At 49.6% G+C, this 15,149-nt stretch overlaps 1 protein-coding gene across 35 annotated transcripts in view; it reads right to left on the bottom strand.

Moving 5' to 3' along the window:
* MBNL1 (muscleblind like splicing regulator 1) overlaps window positions 1-15,149 on the bottom strand; it is a 165,772-nt gene that overhangs the window by 50,621 nt on the left and 100,002 nt on the right. For 33 of the 35 annotated variants that reach the window (XR_012947045.1, XR_012947044.1, XR_012947043.1 and 30 more), the window contains 3 exons: window positions 6,594-6,770; window positions 5,189-5,281; window positions 1,507-1,752 (listed from right to left, as the gene is read on the bottom strand). Coding sequence is in view for 30 of the 35 variants with exons in the window: in XM_076074339.1 (XP_075930454.1) it covers window positions 1,507-1,752; window positions 5,189-5,281; window positions 6,594-6,770 (516 nt within the window). In the remaining 5 variants the exon portion in view is untranslated. The remainder of the gene's footprint in view (window positions 1-1,506; window positions 1,753-5,188; window positions 5,282-6,593; window positions 6,771-15,149) is intronic. The other 2 variants (XM_076074340.1, XM_076074347.1) reach the window with 2 other exon arrangements.

The raw sequence follows: 15,149 nt of genomic DNA on the forward strand, positions 1-15,149 counted from the left end.
ATAGGCATGCAATGACGCGTCGATTCGCCAATTAAATTGGATTTCTACGCTCGCGATTCATGCGTACGGATCACGCGCGCAAAGGTTAATTATTTGCTATTTGTGGCAAACGATAAGGACATTACGTGGTAATGTGGCAAATTAAGCGATTGCGTGAAGCTGTACCAGAGCGAGATGGACAAAAACAGGATGCAGTAACAACACAAACCACTGTGAACCTAAAGTGATAAAGTTACCGCATGAAATCGTGACCCTGAATCGTGTCAATTCAATCGATTTATGCAGCCTCAACGGTGGATTCTCACTGCTGAATTGCCTCCAGATAGAGAAGGTGCATGAATTTTAAACACGTGGACAATGTACAGCCCTTTTGTCAACTCACTGCCGAATGAGGGCCTTCCCACGCCATGGGGGGGGATCGGGGTTCATATGGGTTATTTGACCATACTTCACCACATTGCTAATTGAAGGTGAAGAATACACACGTGGGAGAATAGAATTGCAGTACAAAGGCTTTTCTGCACTCCTGACCACCACTTAGCACAGCTGCCTATGGAAACCTGACATGGTGGTCGACTATCACAGCCAAGTCTGGGCTCATTTTTAAAACTATTTTTAAGCGAGCCGGGGTCAGAGTACGCAGGACTTCTTATGAATTCTAAACGTCGCCCGTAGGGAATGGCCCATGGGGGAATTGTGAATGTAAACAATTGGCATTTAGCTTCTAAACGTGTTGCCGTCTGCAGGGATAGAAACGAATGTAACCGATGGATACGAAGACGTATAAATGTGTCGTTAAACCCGCCACCACCTGACGCAGCCAATTAGCAAGGTTTGTCACGTAAACAAAAACTGCCAATTCATTACTATAACAGCAGATCGGTGTGTTGGAGAGTACAATTCACATATTCTCCAGCACACAATGCGAGTACTCTTCAACACACCGGTGTGCGTTACTAGTAGCGAATTGACACGTTTTGTTTACGTGACAAACCTTACTATTTGGCCGTGTCGGGTGGTGGCGGGTTTAACGACACATTGATATTTACGCGATCTAACCCAAAAACCACCTCTATGGATATTGGTGACACAACGGATACAAAGAGGTACGGACGCCAACGTGAAAAACTGAGGTTCACCCTGGGTCATTTGGTCAGAGGCGCATTTGAGCAAAATTTCTAATAAAACAAAAGGAGCAGGAGCATGGTCATGACAATGGCTATGACCACACAGTCATCAGAATATTTATTTATACTGGAGGAATCCGATGAGCAATAATGCTCTTTTTCACATAGGTCCAGTAAGAATGTAACAAACAAAACATTAAAAAAACGTGACTTGCAGTTCAAAGCACAGCAAAGGCATACAAATCATCCAAAAACATACAAATAAAACTAAATCAACCCCCCCTCCCCGAGCCCACCCCATCCTAGCAGGCAAAGCCCACCGAGGTATTAGCTTATCTTTCAGAAGCGACCACCCGCAGACCGTGGCGGCCTCCCTCACCTCGAGGCGGTCGGCACGCACCAACTTGCTCCCGCTGGCCTGCTGCGCCTGGTTGGAGGGCCCCGAGTTGACGGGCCCGCTGGGGACCGTGGGACTGCCCGACAGCAGCACGGGGTTTCCCAGCGAGAGGTCGGTGGCCGACACGAGGCTCATGGCCGGAGACACGGGCGCCAAGTAGGGGTTGAAGGGCGACGACGCCGCGGACTGCGTCGTCGGAAGCCCCGGCGACACCGGGAACATCTGCATCTGATGTGCACAAAGATTTCCCACCCCCATAGCCTTTAAAAGACCGTCGTGGCAAATGCTGTTAGCGAGTAGCACACCTATTAAGGCTGTTATGGTACACGAGGGGGTGGGTGGCCAGCACCGCGCCCGGCTGCCTTTGTCTACCCTGTGGCGATGTTTACGCACCGCACCAGGTACTAATTTGAGGCCGAGTCGACATAGGGGAGGTCCAGGACCGGGTTCAGATAATCGCCATCACTGGTGTTGGCCGTGAACGGGAATAAAACTCGGGTGGCCGGGTTGGCAGCACAATGCGCTGAACAGCTGCGGAAATGCTCCCTGCAAACGCACGCACACACGTAAGCATGCTCATACTACATGCATGCACAAACATGCACGAACACGTGCTTACCCGTTGGGGGTACGCGCACACCGTTTGCGCCATTTATTTTAATTGCGCTCCCAGATTTAGGGGATGGAACGTGTGTTTGGAACGCTCAGAAGACTGCATTGCCCCGTGTTAAAGAACAGCCCGCGGAAGCAGATATCGCAAAACGTCTTTTAAAATCCGTTCACGTGATCCCTTTAGTCCGCGCAATTGAGGGCACACATCCGCGGACACACGCTGCTCACAGAGGTGTCCACCGCATGGCAGTCGTAATGGTTGCTTTAAGTTGTTAGAGTAGCCACGAAACCAAATTAAGTGAAAAAACAAAATCATATTTATATTTACTCAAGCAAGAAGATTCAATAAAGAGAAAGTCAAACCAGTCCAGCGGTTTCCTTGCTTAAATCAATGCACGCTACTGGGAAACAACCCTCTCGAAGGCTCATGGGTCAGTGGACAGTTATTTCATTTTGGTGAGAGAACGATTTCAGGGCAAAAACAAATTTGTCTTCTAAAAATTGTTACATTGGCTGCACATTCGCAATGCCCATGCAAAAACGGTGGCGCGTGGTGGGTTAGTGAACTGCGTTACGGACCCGGCCACCTGAGTTTGATCCCTGGCCACGGCTAACACCGATGATGTTAAGTAAGACCTGAACTAGTCATGGACACTTCCTTTCACCAACTCGCACTGTCCAGCATGGTGAAGTATGGTCAAGCAACCCCCATGATTAGAACGTGCGGAGGAGGCCTTCATTAAGCAGTGATAACTGATAAAAAGGCCCTAAACTACATTGCGTATTACACAGTAAATGCATTATCATCCACAGAGCACCTCTAGAGCAACGGGTCTCAAGAGAAGTTCAACCTCAACTCGAGCAGATGGTGCTGCAACAGCAAAGGTGCCGCTGGAATCGAACGCAATTCTTTGAGCACAGCTAAGTGGAGGGGGGTTGCGTTATTGAGAGCCTCGTGCAAACACGGCCCCCGAAACCCCCTACACCGCTAGCTGGGGCAGGGGCAGAAGGGGAGCCACAGTGGCTCGAAGATGGTAACCTACCTCGCCTGCTATGCAGGAGGTCGTGGGTTCGATCCCGACCGTAACATTTCTCTCTCTCTCTCCCCGTGGATCTTACTGCGGGTCCTCCGGTTTTTTCCCTCCACATTTAGATTCAACGTGCGTTTCAGAGTATTTGGCTGCTATAAATTCACACGTGATAAACCATTTCGTTGAGCTATCATTTGTGGCCAGGTCGCTTCTGAAAAACACCTAGAAAGCTCAGTGGACCTCACCTGATAAAATACAAAAAAATGTTGTTTAAAAAAACCAGAGCCCCTATGACTAGATGTGAATGTTCACTTAATACATATGCAAACAATAAGAAAGCACAAGATGAGTTCTGGGCACTGGAATGGTGTTCTAATGTCTATGCTGGTGAGTTCTGTAAGAATAACCTGATCCCCTAAACTCCCACTGCCACCTGGCCGCCCCCCCCACTCTCCCCAACCCCCTGTCCCCACACCGCTACCGCCCGATGATTCAAAGTTCTGCGAGTAAAAACAGCCACACACACAAGTGAGCATGAAGCACTTACAGGAGAACCCCTCTTAACGCATAATCGCTTAAGGATGGGCCTCCATAGAGCCCAATGTGTTCACTTTCCAACCATTCCCCTGTTAACGACAGGCTGTTGTAGGTACAGTAAATAGAATTTAATGAATGTATTAACCATTTCCTTTAAATATTGTGTTTATAATGTTGTTAGTATCTTTATGTATTCATATCCATTGTTTAAATAGTATAAAGTATGTTTTTTTGGTGAAAAAGGGTAACTTTCAATGCTATCGGAACAAATAGAGCCTTTAACGTGTATTTCCTATACTCGCTTGACGACCAAATCACTTAACGGCCGGTTTCGTGGAACCAATTACCGTCGGTAAGAGGGGTTCTCCTGTATTAACGAAGGTGCCCATTCAGAAGCTATCCATAACTTTTGCAATTTCAACGAGTGCCCGCGAGCGTACGCCATCAAAAAAGTTTGGGCTAAGTGTGTGTGACCTGTTACAGGCAGCATTAAACATTGACAGTTCCTGCATTAAGACAGGAGGATTTTTATCATTTTATCTTTGCAATTTTAGAAAAAAAAATTACAAAGCGGCAAGTAAATTTGTTTTCTCCTCAGGTCCCCCGTTATGGTGGGAAGGGGGACGTGCGAGACTCGCCCCAGGTCTCCTCCGCTCTGTTAAAGAGGATGAGGGCCTCCCCAACCACGTGCCACAAGGCCGCCGCCGCCACCCCACCACCAGCGGCCGTGCCACCCACAACACTGCCACCCAACTGAGGCTGTGTCTGGGGTGCAGGGATCCAGGCCAATTAGCCACGGCTGTAGGGTCACGGGCATCCCCTCCCCCTCCTTCCCTGTTGACAGGCGGGCGCGCTGACGTGTGGCTCTCCGCGCGCACCGTCGCGAGCCGCTGTCGCTTTCCAAACTTTTGCAAGGCATCGGCGTTTCCCCTCCGACGCCCACGTACGCAAAGACAAGCATCTCCCCCCTCCCCCCCCCTCCGCGTAGCCTACACGAGCTGTTGAGGCAAGTGCTTCTTATTCTCATGATCTTTATCTTTAATTATTTGATTACCCGTGTAGAGCCCATTGATTGAGCTAAAACGCTCTTTCAAGTGCTGTTAACAAGTGCCTCTGAAGGCCGCGGTGTACTGCATGAGAGGCACAGCATAAATATTACATGATTACGAGCATGACGAAGATGCACGCACGGGAGGAGGTTGCGCGGCCGGCACCCCACCCTGCCACCTTCGTCTCCCCAGTGCTGATGTTTACACACCGCACCAGGTGGTCATTGTAAGCGTTCAGTCAAACCCACGGGAGCGACCCAGGCCTGGTACAGGTAACCACCGCCGGATCTCACCGTGACCGGGAATCGAACGCGGGCCGAAGGTTCTCGAGCATAGCTCGCGAACCGCTGCGCCACCACTCGCCACGTCAGACACACAAGAGAGGCACACACTTTTTCCTCTCCCGTCGTTACACCCCTCCCCCCCGCTCCCTACCGCTAGCGCAGGGTTACGGGCAGAGAGGTTCCACAGTTTTGTCGCAGGCCTCCCACAGTCCTCCCCACCAGTGCTGTATAGATGGTGCCACTGCTGAGGGAGTAGAGGGGATTGTTATTTTCCTCCAAACTTGGCAGACTGGGAGGGGTGGACAAGAGACTCAATCCTAAGCCCCTCCAGCCCCCCCCCCCCCACTGGAAACCCCTATGGACAGGGGGTAGGAGTCAATCGACTTATTATAACAGAACAACGTACGTATTATTCATGCATATTGTTCACTAATAAAATAAAACAGTGAATTAATATAATTCCCCCTGCTCCCCCCTTCCCCTATCTGTTCCAAACCTAATGTCATACTTTGCGCAATAATATTCTGTTCAAAGAGAATGCATGATTGTATTAAGCCTACAGTTTTAGCTTAACGTGCGTATATTACTTATGCTAACAGCAGCATGGACAAGCAACGGGATGCTGTAGCCGAGGAATGCCACACTAGGGGGCGACACTTGACACACAAAGAATACATGTTCTATATAAAATCAACTCAATTCCATTTAATAGTCACAACACTAATTCTGTACTAGGTAACACACAATGATGAACATTCAATGGGACTTTAACAGAAACTAGAAACTTGCGTAAATGTGACCTCTGGCGTTGAGTCTAAGCTGTGCCCTGCGCGTGATAAACCACACTGAAAAAGTGGCGGGGGCGGCAGAGGCGAGGTCACATGATATGTCACGTGGCAAGGTCAGCTCTACACGTGATATTGTGTTTTATCTCTGCTGCTGGAGGGAGGAGTGGGGGAGTAGTCGCCCACCAAGAATACCATCCTCAACTACGCGGACACCGGCACTCGCAGATAATTCCTCTCCGTCTTTCGCACGTAAAACCACCCCGCTTGGCATTCTAACCCAGCCAGAGCTAATCTTCCTCCCCGTCGAAACTGCGTCTATTTACCCATAATAAGCATCACTGGGACACGCACGAGATCGATTAAGCTACGCTCCACCGCGGGAACCACACAAGCGGAAAGGCTGCCAGAACCGGCACCAACATTTGCCAAAGCTCTGTGGTTCTATTTAGGGATGTTAGGACTGCATGACTCATCATATTTCTGATATAAGCAATTCCCTGCACGCGTCCTGTGACCCGTTGGGAACTCTTCCTGAGGTGCATAGGGAATTGCTGCTATGGCCTGTAGGGAATTGCTGCGGTGGCCCATATGGAAGGAATTGTTGCTGTGGCCCAATGGGGAATGCTGCTGTAGCCTGTACGGAGTTGTCGCTGTGGCACGTAAGGGAGTTGTATGAAGGTTGGGAGGGGCGTTCTGGCGAGAGCCGAAACCGACTAATGACACGCGGCGATGTACTGCACGGCGGTGTTCCATTCGCCGAGGACTCACCACGGGCGGGAGCTGCGAGCCGGGCAGCACCCCGGCCACAGCCGCAAACTGCATCTGGTGCGCCAGCATGGCAGCATTCTTCTGCTGGATCAGGTTGTTGCGTCCGTTGATCTCGAGCTGCGTCTTGAGGTGTGCCGGTGGGTGCAGGTACTTGCAGTTCTCGCGAGTGCAGCGATCCTGCGGGGGGGATTGGCGGGGCGGGGTAACAGCGACGACGCCAACGGTAAAATAACCGCTTTCACTTCCCACGAACTTTCTGAACTGAAATTCTGAGTAAAAGCAGTCCGGTTTCATTGATGAGACGGAACTCGATCATTCACTCCAGTCACTCGCTCATAGGTGGCCTGTCGTCTCCTCATCACTCGTCTATCGCTAAAACCGTGGTTACTCTTCCCCGTGAAATTCACCAATCGATTCCTCCGCCGATGTTGAGGGTTTCGTCTTTGAGACTGACCGTTTCGGCTCACCCACAAACGTGTTTGATCACCGCACTGCAGGTCACAAACACTTCTCTGTCGGATTCTGCCCTTGCACTGCTCCAAATCTGGAATTCCCTCCCATAGCTACTTTCCCCAAGCTCTTATAACTTTGATCACTTCAAGAAGCGTTTCAACTCATATACATTATATATACACATTGATCTTGTTGTTTGTTGCTGGCCGCTAGAGGCTTTTCCCTTTGCGTCTTAGCTCAACAACTGTCACAAATAAAAATGGACCCGACATGACAACGGGCACTGAGACAGTCGCTAAAGCATTTGACTGTGTATGCACACATGTGCACGTACAGATCTTTTGTCAATCCACTGCTGGATGAGGGCTCTCCCATGCCGTACTGGCCAAGTGGCCTATTTGAACCTCACCACGTTAGTGAGCGGGGGGGTGAAGGTGGAGAGCAGAGATGTGGAAGCATGGAAGTGCAGTACAACAATGGAATGTTCTGCACTGCCCTCTGCTGCCTACTACGTAGTCCCGTAAATTGCACAAATGATAAACTGGTTCTTAAACGTGCATACATGTATCATGAACAAGACATCAGATTTTAACGGATGAAACGATGCAACACTACATGCCATGGATCCGTTACTTTGAAGACAGACAGATGGCACAATGGAAACAATTTGTCCTTCCCCGCACTTCCGACTGGATACGTACGGCATGCAATAAATTCAACATCCATCACTCAGATGCCACTGAACAAGTGACACGTTTCATCCATTGTGGATGATCTCAAATTACCTTGAGACAATGTCATGACGTACAGAATATTTGTGAAATGAACCTTAACAAGGATCCTTGTGCCAAAGGCAGAGGGCCCTCGCAGTTAAAGCAGTGACAGTATATACATTAAAAACTATTTTTTAAAGCCCAAAATAGTATTGTTAAATCACATTACAACGGTGAATAAAACTGTAAATGTATAACGACTGACAGCTTGCTATAAGCACCCAAACCATTTTTTTTTACTCGGACCAGGTTTGGGAATTTATCATCATAACAATAAAATAGCAAAAGATTTGGGATATTTCCCCAATGCTGTACAATTTTTTTCTTTTAAAAATAATTATACTTCTACATATATAAAGATCTCAAAGCAATCAAAGTAAACACGACTGCACTCCGCAGGAGAGATATCACGTAATTTTCAGATTCATAAACATGTGAAAAGGGTCACACGGGTTGGACTTCAAGTAACAAAAAATGCTTTGTTGCGTTTGAGAAACAGGGGCCTGCAATGTTGTCACGTGGAAGACCCTTTTGTGAAATCATAAAATATAATTACTGCATCGCTTTGACCTCCTTGAGAGCAGTTTCAAATTAGTGATGTTATACTTTTAACAGTTCCTGAGGAGCATTTTAATTGAGGTAAACAGTAGGGGTTTTTTTCCACCAGTCTAATTACAAAAATTGTTCAAGTAATTGATGCGAGTTTGTTAAATTATTTACGGTTCCTGCATAATTCCACCTCCACCTGCATTACCATGCGGCAGGTCTCGCGGATGTTTATGTAAGCACACAGCCTCGAAATTAACTCAAGCGCGATTTAGTACGAACACACACGTGCACGCGCACACGCAATTAGGTAGGAAATGTGGACGATTAACAAAAAAGTACAAAAACCGTGAGCAAACGTGTTCACACATGATTACAATTTTCCACTCGCAGCTTCAATAAGAAGGCCAAGTGTGGATTCTGGCAGCCGGGCAAGCCAGAGGCAGCTGGCTCCACCACTCCCAGCCGGTCATAAACCCCTCCGTTGAAGATGCATCATGTCATTTCTACTGGAAAGGCATTGTGGAAAATTCCAAACAATTCATCGCTGCACTGCAGCAGATTTCTGGGCGCATTAAAAAAATCGACTTTCCAACCATCTCAGAAAGAGCGGATCGCCGTCCACTACCCCACGATGACGGAGATCCCCATGGAAACCACGTCACATCGCACGACGGTCGCTCCGGACTCCAGTTTTCCACGAGCGAGCGCTCTTGTGACCTGCCTTTTGCGGTTCACGTTTCAAAGGGAACTCGGCAGTGTGGAGCTGGCTCGGGTGGCAAAGTGCGTCCGCAAAGGGCCGCGATCGCACGCACGCGTACGCATAGGTGTGCGCGGGTGTGGGTGTGTGCGCGCTATCTTTCAGGGCGTCGTGTCCGATTCTAGTGGCGTTACACTTGGTCGCCAGATTTCGTCGCCATGCTGGCCAGGGCGGGTTACATGCACGTGTGTAGAACTTCTTTTCGCACCGTACGTAGCCAACCGTGCTAATAATCGGAGGTGTGTGTGGTTGCTTTTGAACCGTTGACTGTGAAATTACCACCGAGCCTGTTTATAAATCATAGCCGTTTGCCAATCCGCTGCTGGACGAAAGTTTTCCCACACTGCGTTGATCACGAGGCTTGTTTGACCATGCTTTACCATACCTGACACTGCAGGTTGGTGAAGGAGGGCCCCCCCAGGACCGGTACAGATATCACTCTGAACAAATTTCAGCCTTGGCCGGGAACCGAAATTCGAGTTGATGAGTTCACAGTGCGATGCGCTAACCACTGTGCCACCGCTCCATCCTTAAACAGTTTATTAACTTTTGTTTTAAATACGTGAAACTTGCTCATAAATCATACAGGCAATAACCAATAAACGTACATATCGTTCGTTGTGTGCTTGCAGTTTCTGTCTATTGTCCGTGGTTCATTAACGTACAAAGTTATTTCCTTAAATTTTTTATCGTGTAAAAAACCAAGAGGTGGAGTGGGAAGGGGCGAAGGGAGGGTGTGCGTTCGTGGTTATTCAAATCCAACAGTGTTGTGTAAAATTACGAGAAAGTCCACCAACAACAACAACACGTGAGCAGGCTGGAAAAACGTTTCACATTCATCAACACACAAAGGTGTTCTTGGTCACAATAGAGCAAGCAGGAAGGGGCTCACCGCCGCTCCGTGGGTGTTGTTGTTGTGCGGTGGGCGGTATAGGTTTGTTTCAATTCACAAGTAAATCCACGCACTGTATAGGATATGTTCCGAGGTTCTTGACTCGTGTCTCGGGTAAATACAAACTTGGGAATTGGTGCTTATCGCCCACCCGCCTTCACCCCTCGCAAATGCAAGAGAGCCCTACAACTCTCCGATTGTGTGAAGGTTATGACAGTGCTTCCAAGTCTCAGTGGGCGCCTGGACTCACTGCTTGGTCATTGTGACTGTAACGCTTTAAAAGCTGATCAGTTCCATTTGTTTGACTTTTTGTAATGGTCTTAATTGGGATGCGGTTGTGGCAACATGGGTTAGCGCGGCGTGTTATAAAGCCCAATGGCCCGAGTTCGATCCCCGGACACAGCTAACATCGGTGGCGAGGGGATATCTCAATTAGTTGACTCCACTTCACCAACCCCGCATTTGACCAGCGTGGAGAAGCATGGTCAAACAACCTCCATGGCTGGCATAGTCCACCGCATTTTGATGGTTATTGTCTCACATCTATGTCAGTCGAATGCGCATAGTTATTTTATTTTGTAAAAAAAAAAAACAACTCGGGGTGTAATGTGATTTGACCTAGCCCTGGATGGGATTTAAAAACACACCGCAGTAAATTCCAATTACAACCCGACGAGTCAATTATTCGTTTTCTCGAAGAACTCTCCTTCGCTGGCTTTAGAAAAACCGACATTGGCGTTGTTTCGATGCCCGCTCCAAAGACGGCGGTGGAGAAGGGGCCCTTGCTGCTCGTCTCTAAAGCGAAACAGAGGCTCGACGCGCTCATTACGCAACGTGCGCTGGCGTGCGCCGACGTTTTTACGATGACCTTGCAGGCGACGGCGCATTATGTAAGCCGCTTCTCTACGGCCCGTCTCTCGGAAGGCGTGTCCAGCCGGCGAATAATCCGCACTCCGTGTTTACCTATACAGTGCTGAGCTGCCAATGCAGCAACAGCGGCGACGGGTGGCGGCAACACGTGCTCAACCACTGGGGCTGTCTAAACGGGGCCAAAACCCACCGGGGGATCGAAACACCCGTCGCTCGTCTCGACGAGTCAATCGGAGCGACGGGTCGGGCCCGAGCCGCACGGACGGCTGAACACGAAACCCAAAATCGACGGATGGATTTTATCATGAAAGTAAACAATCAGAACACCCTGTGAAAGAAAAGGCATTGCTGCAATGTGCCCAAGGCTACGCGGTAACCGGATACCCTGAAAATTCAGAGCCACACCCATGCTGCAGTTCTGCGTGAGCGAGCGAATGCAGAAACGGGCGAGCTGCTGCAAACCCCATTTTATTGACCCTTTCATGTGGTGGACGGATGTGGGGTGGGGGGGGGGTGTGGCAGGGGGTGGTGGGAAGACGGGCGGGGAGGCTGGCAAGGTGGGCGGGCATGCAAGCCGGCATTTGCATCCGCGCACAACACCGAGCGAACAGGCACAGCCCGTATGTTCACGCCTGCGCAGCCACGAGAGAGCCTGTCAACTTTGGGTCTGCGACCTCGCGGGAGCCACGCGCAACGACGACTAAGACGACGTGCGGCGACGGCGACGCCCGATCCCCGCCCCGCGCTGCGGGTCCGAGAGACCCCGTCGTGGGCGCGCGACAACAACGAGGCCGAGGCCAGCCGAGACCCCTCCCCCCCTGCCGAGCGACTACTGCACTGCCTCCACAGTAGATCGAGATATTACTTTCCCGCAGGGGCGATCGTCGGAAGGACATTGGGTGTGTAATGGTAACACGCGGGAATTTTATTGCAGCGACAGAATTCAGAATTGTTTCCCCAGAAATGCCACCCGGCGACGTTTGAAGAGAAGCGTCGACGACAACGCAGTCATTCTTCTTGATCCCGAGTCTGAAGACTATTTTTTCAGGAGGGTCATGCATTTGCGAATCCCATTAAAGGAGTGATTTTAGCTTCATGCGGGAGGATATCGTGCTTTTGTTGTCCTTCCCCCACGCCTCCAATTAGCATGGTTGGCTACGTACGCTGCGAAAGAGGTTCAACGTACAAACACACGTAACGGAGGAAAACCCATCAAATCTCCACGCAGATAGAGGAATCCATCACAACACTTCCACCTCCCGGCCAACTCGCAGTCCAAGCCTACAGCACCTGCATTCCCACAAGTATCCCATCAAGTTCGCTCGAAAAGTTGCTCAGCGGATGGGCAGCTGGACTACGTCAGCGCGGCCCCCTGGATATCCGCGCTCCGCTAATCGGGCGCCGTGGCGACATGCGCCCGTGAACAATCCGTGAACAATCCGTGAACAATCCGTGAACAAATCCATCTTCGGCCGTCAGGTCCCGATAATGATCGTCTCACAGCCAGGGGACTTCTCTGGCTGCCCGCGAAGCCCAATAACGCATTGCGTGGAAATCCCGGACAGGGTCCTGGCAAAGGCCTCCTCCCATTGTAAGGGATGGCTGGCAACCAGGGGAAGGCAAGTGAACTTTGGCAACTATGGAATTGAGCCAATTACACACAAAAATCCTGTCTCGTGTGCCCTTCTAATAAGGCTGTTTGTAGTTCCATCACAGACGAATTGCACACTTGTATGAACACGAGCGAACTAAATTAATGTTCAAATGAAAGTCAAGCAATATATACGAGCGAATACGAGATGCAAAGAATATTAATGCGCACACAAAATGCAAAATTGCTTTAAAATTAACACTTTTGAGTCAACAATTCAGTTCAGCTCAGGTCGAAATATTGCATTGAATAATTCTGAATGTGTAAATTACACTCGTTAATCCCAATTACACTTGCAAAAATGTATTCAACAAACCGTTAGGAATTTTTTTTTTTAAACCAGGCAAGTTGTGCTTTTTATTTTCTTGATTCCTGGGACGCGTACATAAACCCGAAAATTATTTTCACAGTGACAGCTTTGTGTCCGTAATCTGCAGACGTGTCAAAACAAACTCAAACAAACTACACCCTCGCTCGCTCGTTCGCTTTACGCCGCACTTATACTCCAATGAATTACAATGAGGAAAAATACCGCACTCAGCTGCAAGCGAAGCTTCCACTCGCGGCCGGCGCCGTGATTTACCGCCCTCGCAGCTGCGTCACCGACACTCGTGCCTGACGATGCCCGCCAGTTGTAGCGAAGGAGTCGCCGACCGCAACGTGCCACCCCGTGCAAAAAAAAGATTCACGCGGCGTGGCGGGGAGAGAGACGGCGGTGCGCGAAGACGTAACGTCGCTCTGCTGCGTCGCTCGATGGCAGCTCGCGTTCCGACTTCGCGACGAGCGTTCGGCGTCACTGGCAGGCGGGTGGGGGGGGAGTTTTGAGGATGGACCAGGGAGCAGCGGCGACACGGGTCATCACGTCGTTTCCGTGGATCAGCGGGAACCCCGCGTTGGGACAGTGCTGGTGCGAGGCGCAGTTTTCCCGCCGTGGTCGCGCTCAGGCCCGAACGATCCCATGGGAGTTCCAAAACCGAACCAATGAGCACGCTTCTCCAACTGAGCTGCAAGCTTAACCTCATTCCATTCCGGTGACGTACGCGTCTGCTGCGCGCACCGCCGTACGTGTACGTCATCAAAATGTACGTCATTGGAACGTAATAGACCATGCGGGAGGGCGTGGCACAGTTGGGCGCCAGCTATCATAGAGTGTGGTCGTGTCACTACAATTCTCTGCGGCGAGTACAATGTGTTTAAAAAAACAGCGGTGCAATGCCTCTCAAAATAAAATTAACGCTGAACCGTTTGCGCTCTTAACCACTTCACCGGAACAGGAAAGCGGTTATGAGCTGGACCGGGCTCGCAGCCGGTGCTAATGTCAAGGGTGTGAGAGAATGCATCTCGGGCCAAACTTGAAAAACGAACCCGAAAATAACTCTATTTGGAATTACACGTAACAATCATCGCTCCCTACTGGCACACTAATACCTACCAGCAGAAGGCTGGTGCCGAGTCACCTTACCGCTGCACAGGGACTGGGGGCGATTATTGCGTGTGTCCTAAGCAGACTGCATGACAAAGCTGCGGCTTCAGTCTCTAACTAATGTCGCATGTCCGCTGTGTTTTCGGATAGCTTCTCACCGCTAGATCTTCCTGTTTTCCGGCAAAGCAGCAAAACTTCAAACCGTGACAGGAGATTCCTTTTTTTTCCTCTCTAGCTGCCGCCCAACTCCCTTTTGTGAAAAAATACGAGCACATAAAACACCAGCGCTTAACGAGAGAGCCGTGGCACACAAAGACGCCCGCACGCAATTTACGACTTGCAGGACTCCTTCTCAAAAAGTTTAAAAGGGCAAACGGGAAAAGTTTACAAGGAACACTTTTCTAGAAAAAAATACAAGCGGGTAGCTCACAATTAGCGATTACTTGCACGCCCATCGTGTGGCAAAGCGGGTTTACAGGGGTAGGGGTGGTGAGCACAGGGGGGGGGGGGTGTTAGCAGCTTACGTCTTTTATCTAAGCCGCCTTGCTCTTGAAAGACAGGATTTACTCTTATCTTGGTGAGGTCATCAATGTCAAGGCAGGTCAGTCAGGCACGTAAGCCCCTTGCGAAACGCGGGTAAATTCTCGGGGTAAATCATAGCTGCCAAATTCAGTTCGCAAGGGGTGTTTTTCAGTATTTTTTTGAGTCTCGGTATCGACCCTTGGCAATGCCAGTGACACTTCATTTACAAGAGCCAAATTAGCACATGAGAAACCTCTCCAGGTTACGTCCCATTTATTCTTGCCTCTTGTCGCCGATTTTTTCTCTTGACATTTATTATGTTTAAAGGTTATAAAAGCCTTACTCTGCTCCACCACCCGCAACCTCCCCAGCACCGCAAATAAAATGTTGACCAACCCAATAAATAAATAAAAAGGTCTCCTGCGCCTTGCTCCCAGGTCCTTCCTTCGTGGGAAGAGACTCGTCATCTCAATGGATTTCACACTGGTTAAATATAAATGTCATCGGTGTGAACGGCGTACACACAGCCTGCCCTGCAGCATGTGTATATGGTGTGCACAGTGACTGTAAAATACGACAGACAAATCTCTGGCTGGCCACCTTGTCAATTTCTTAACTGGGTATAATATTATAAAGGCACGAATCAATCCCCCCACAGTTGGATTC

Source organism: Petromyzon marinus, chromosome 47 (assembly GCF_048934315.1).
Source record: "Petromyzon marinus isolate PM22_M1 ecotype Great Lakes invasive population chromosome 47, UKy_Petmar_22M1.pri1.0, whole genome shotgun sequence".
NCBI classification, from domain to species: domain Eukaryota; kingdom Metazoa; phylum Chordata; class Hyperoartia; order Petromyzontiformes; family Petromyzontidae; genus Petromyzon; species Petromyzon marinus.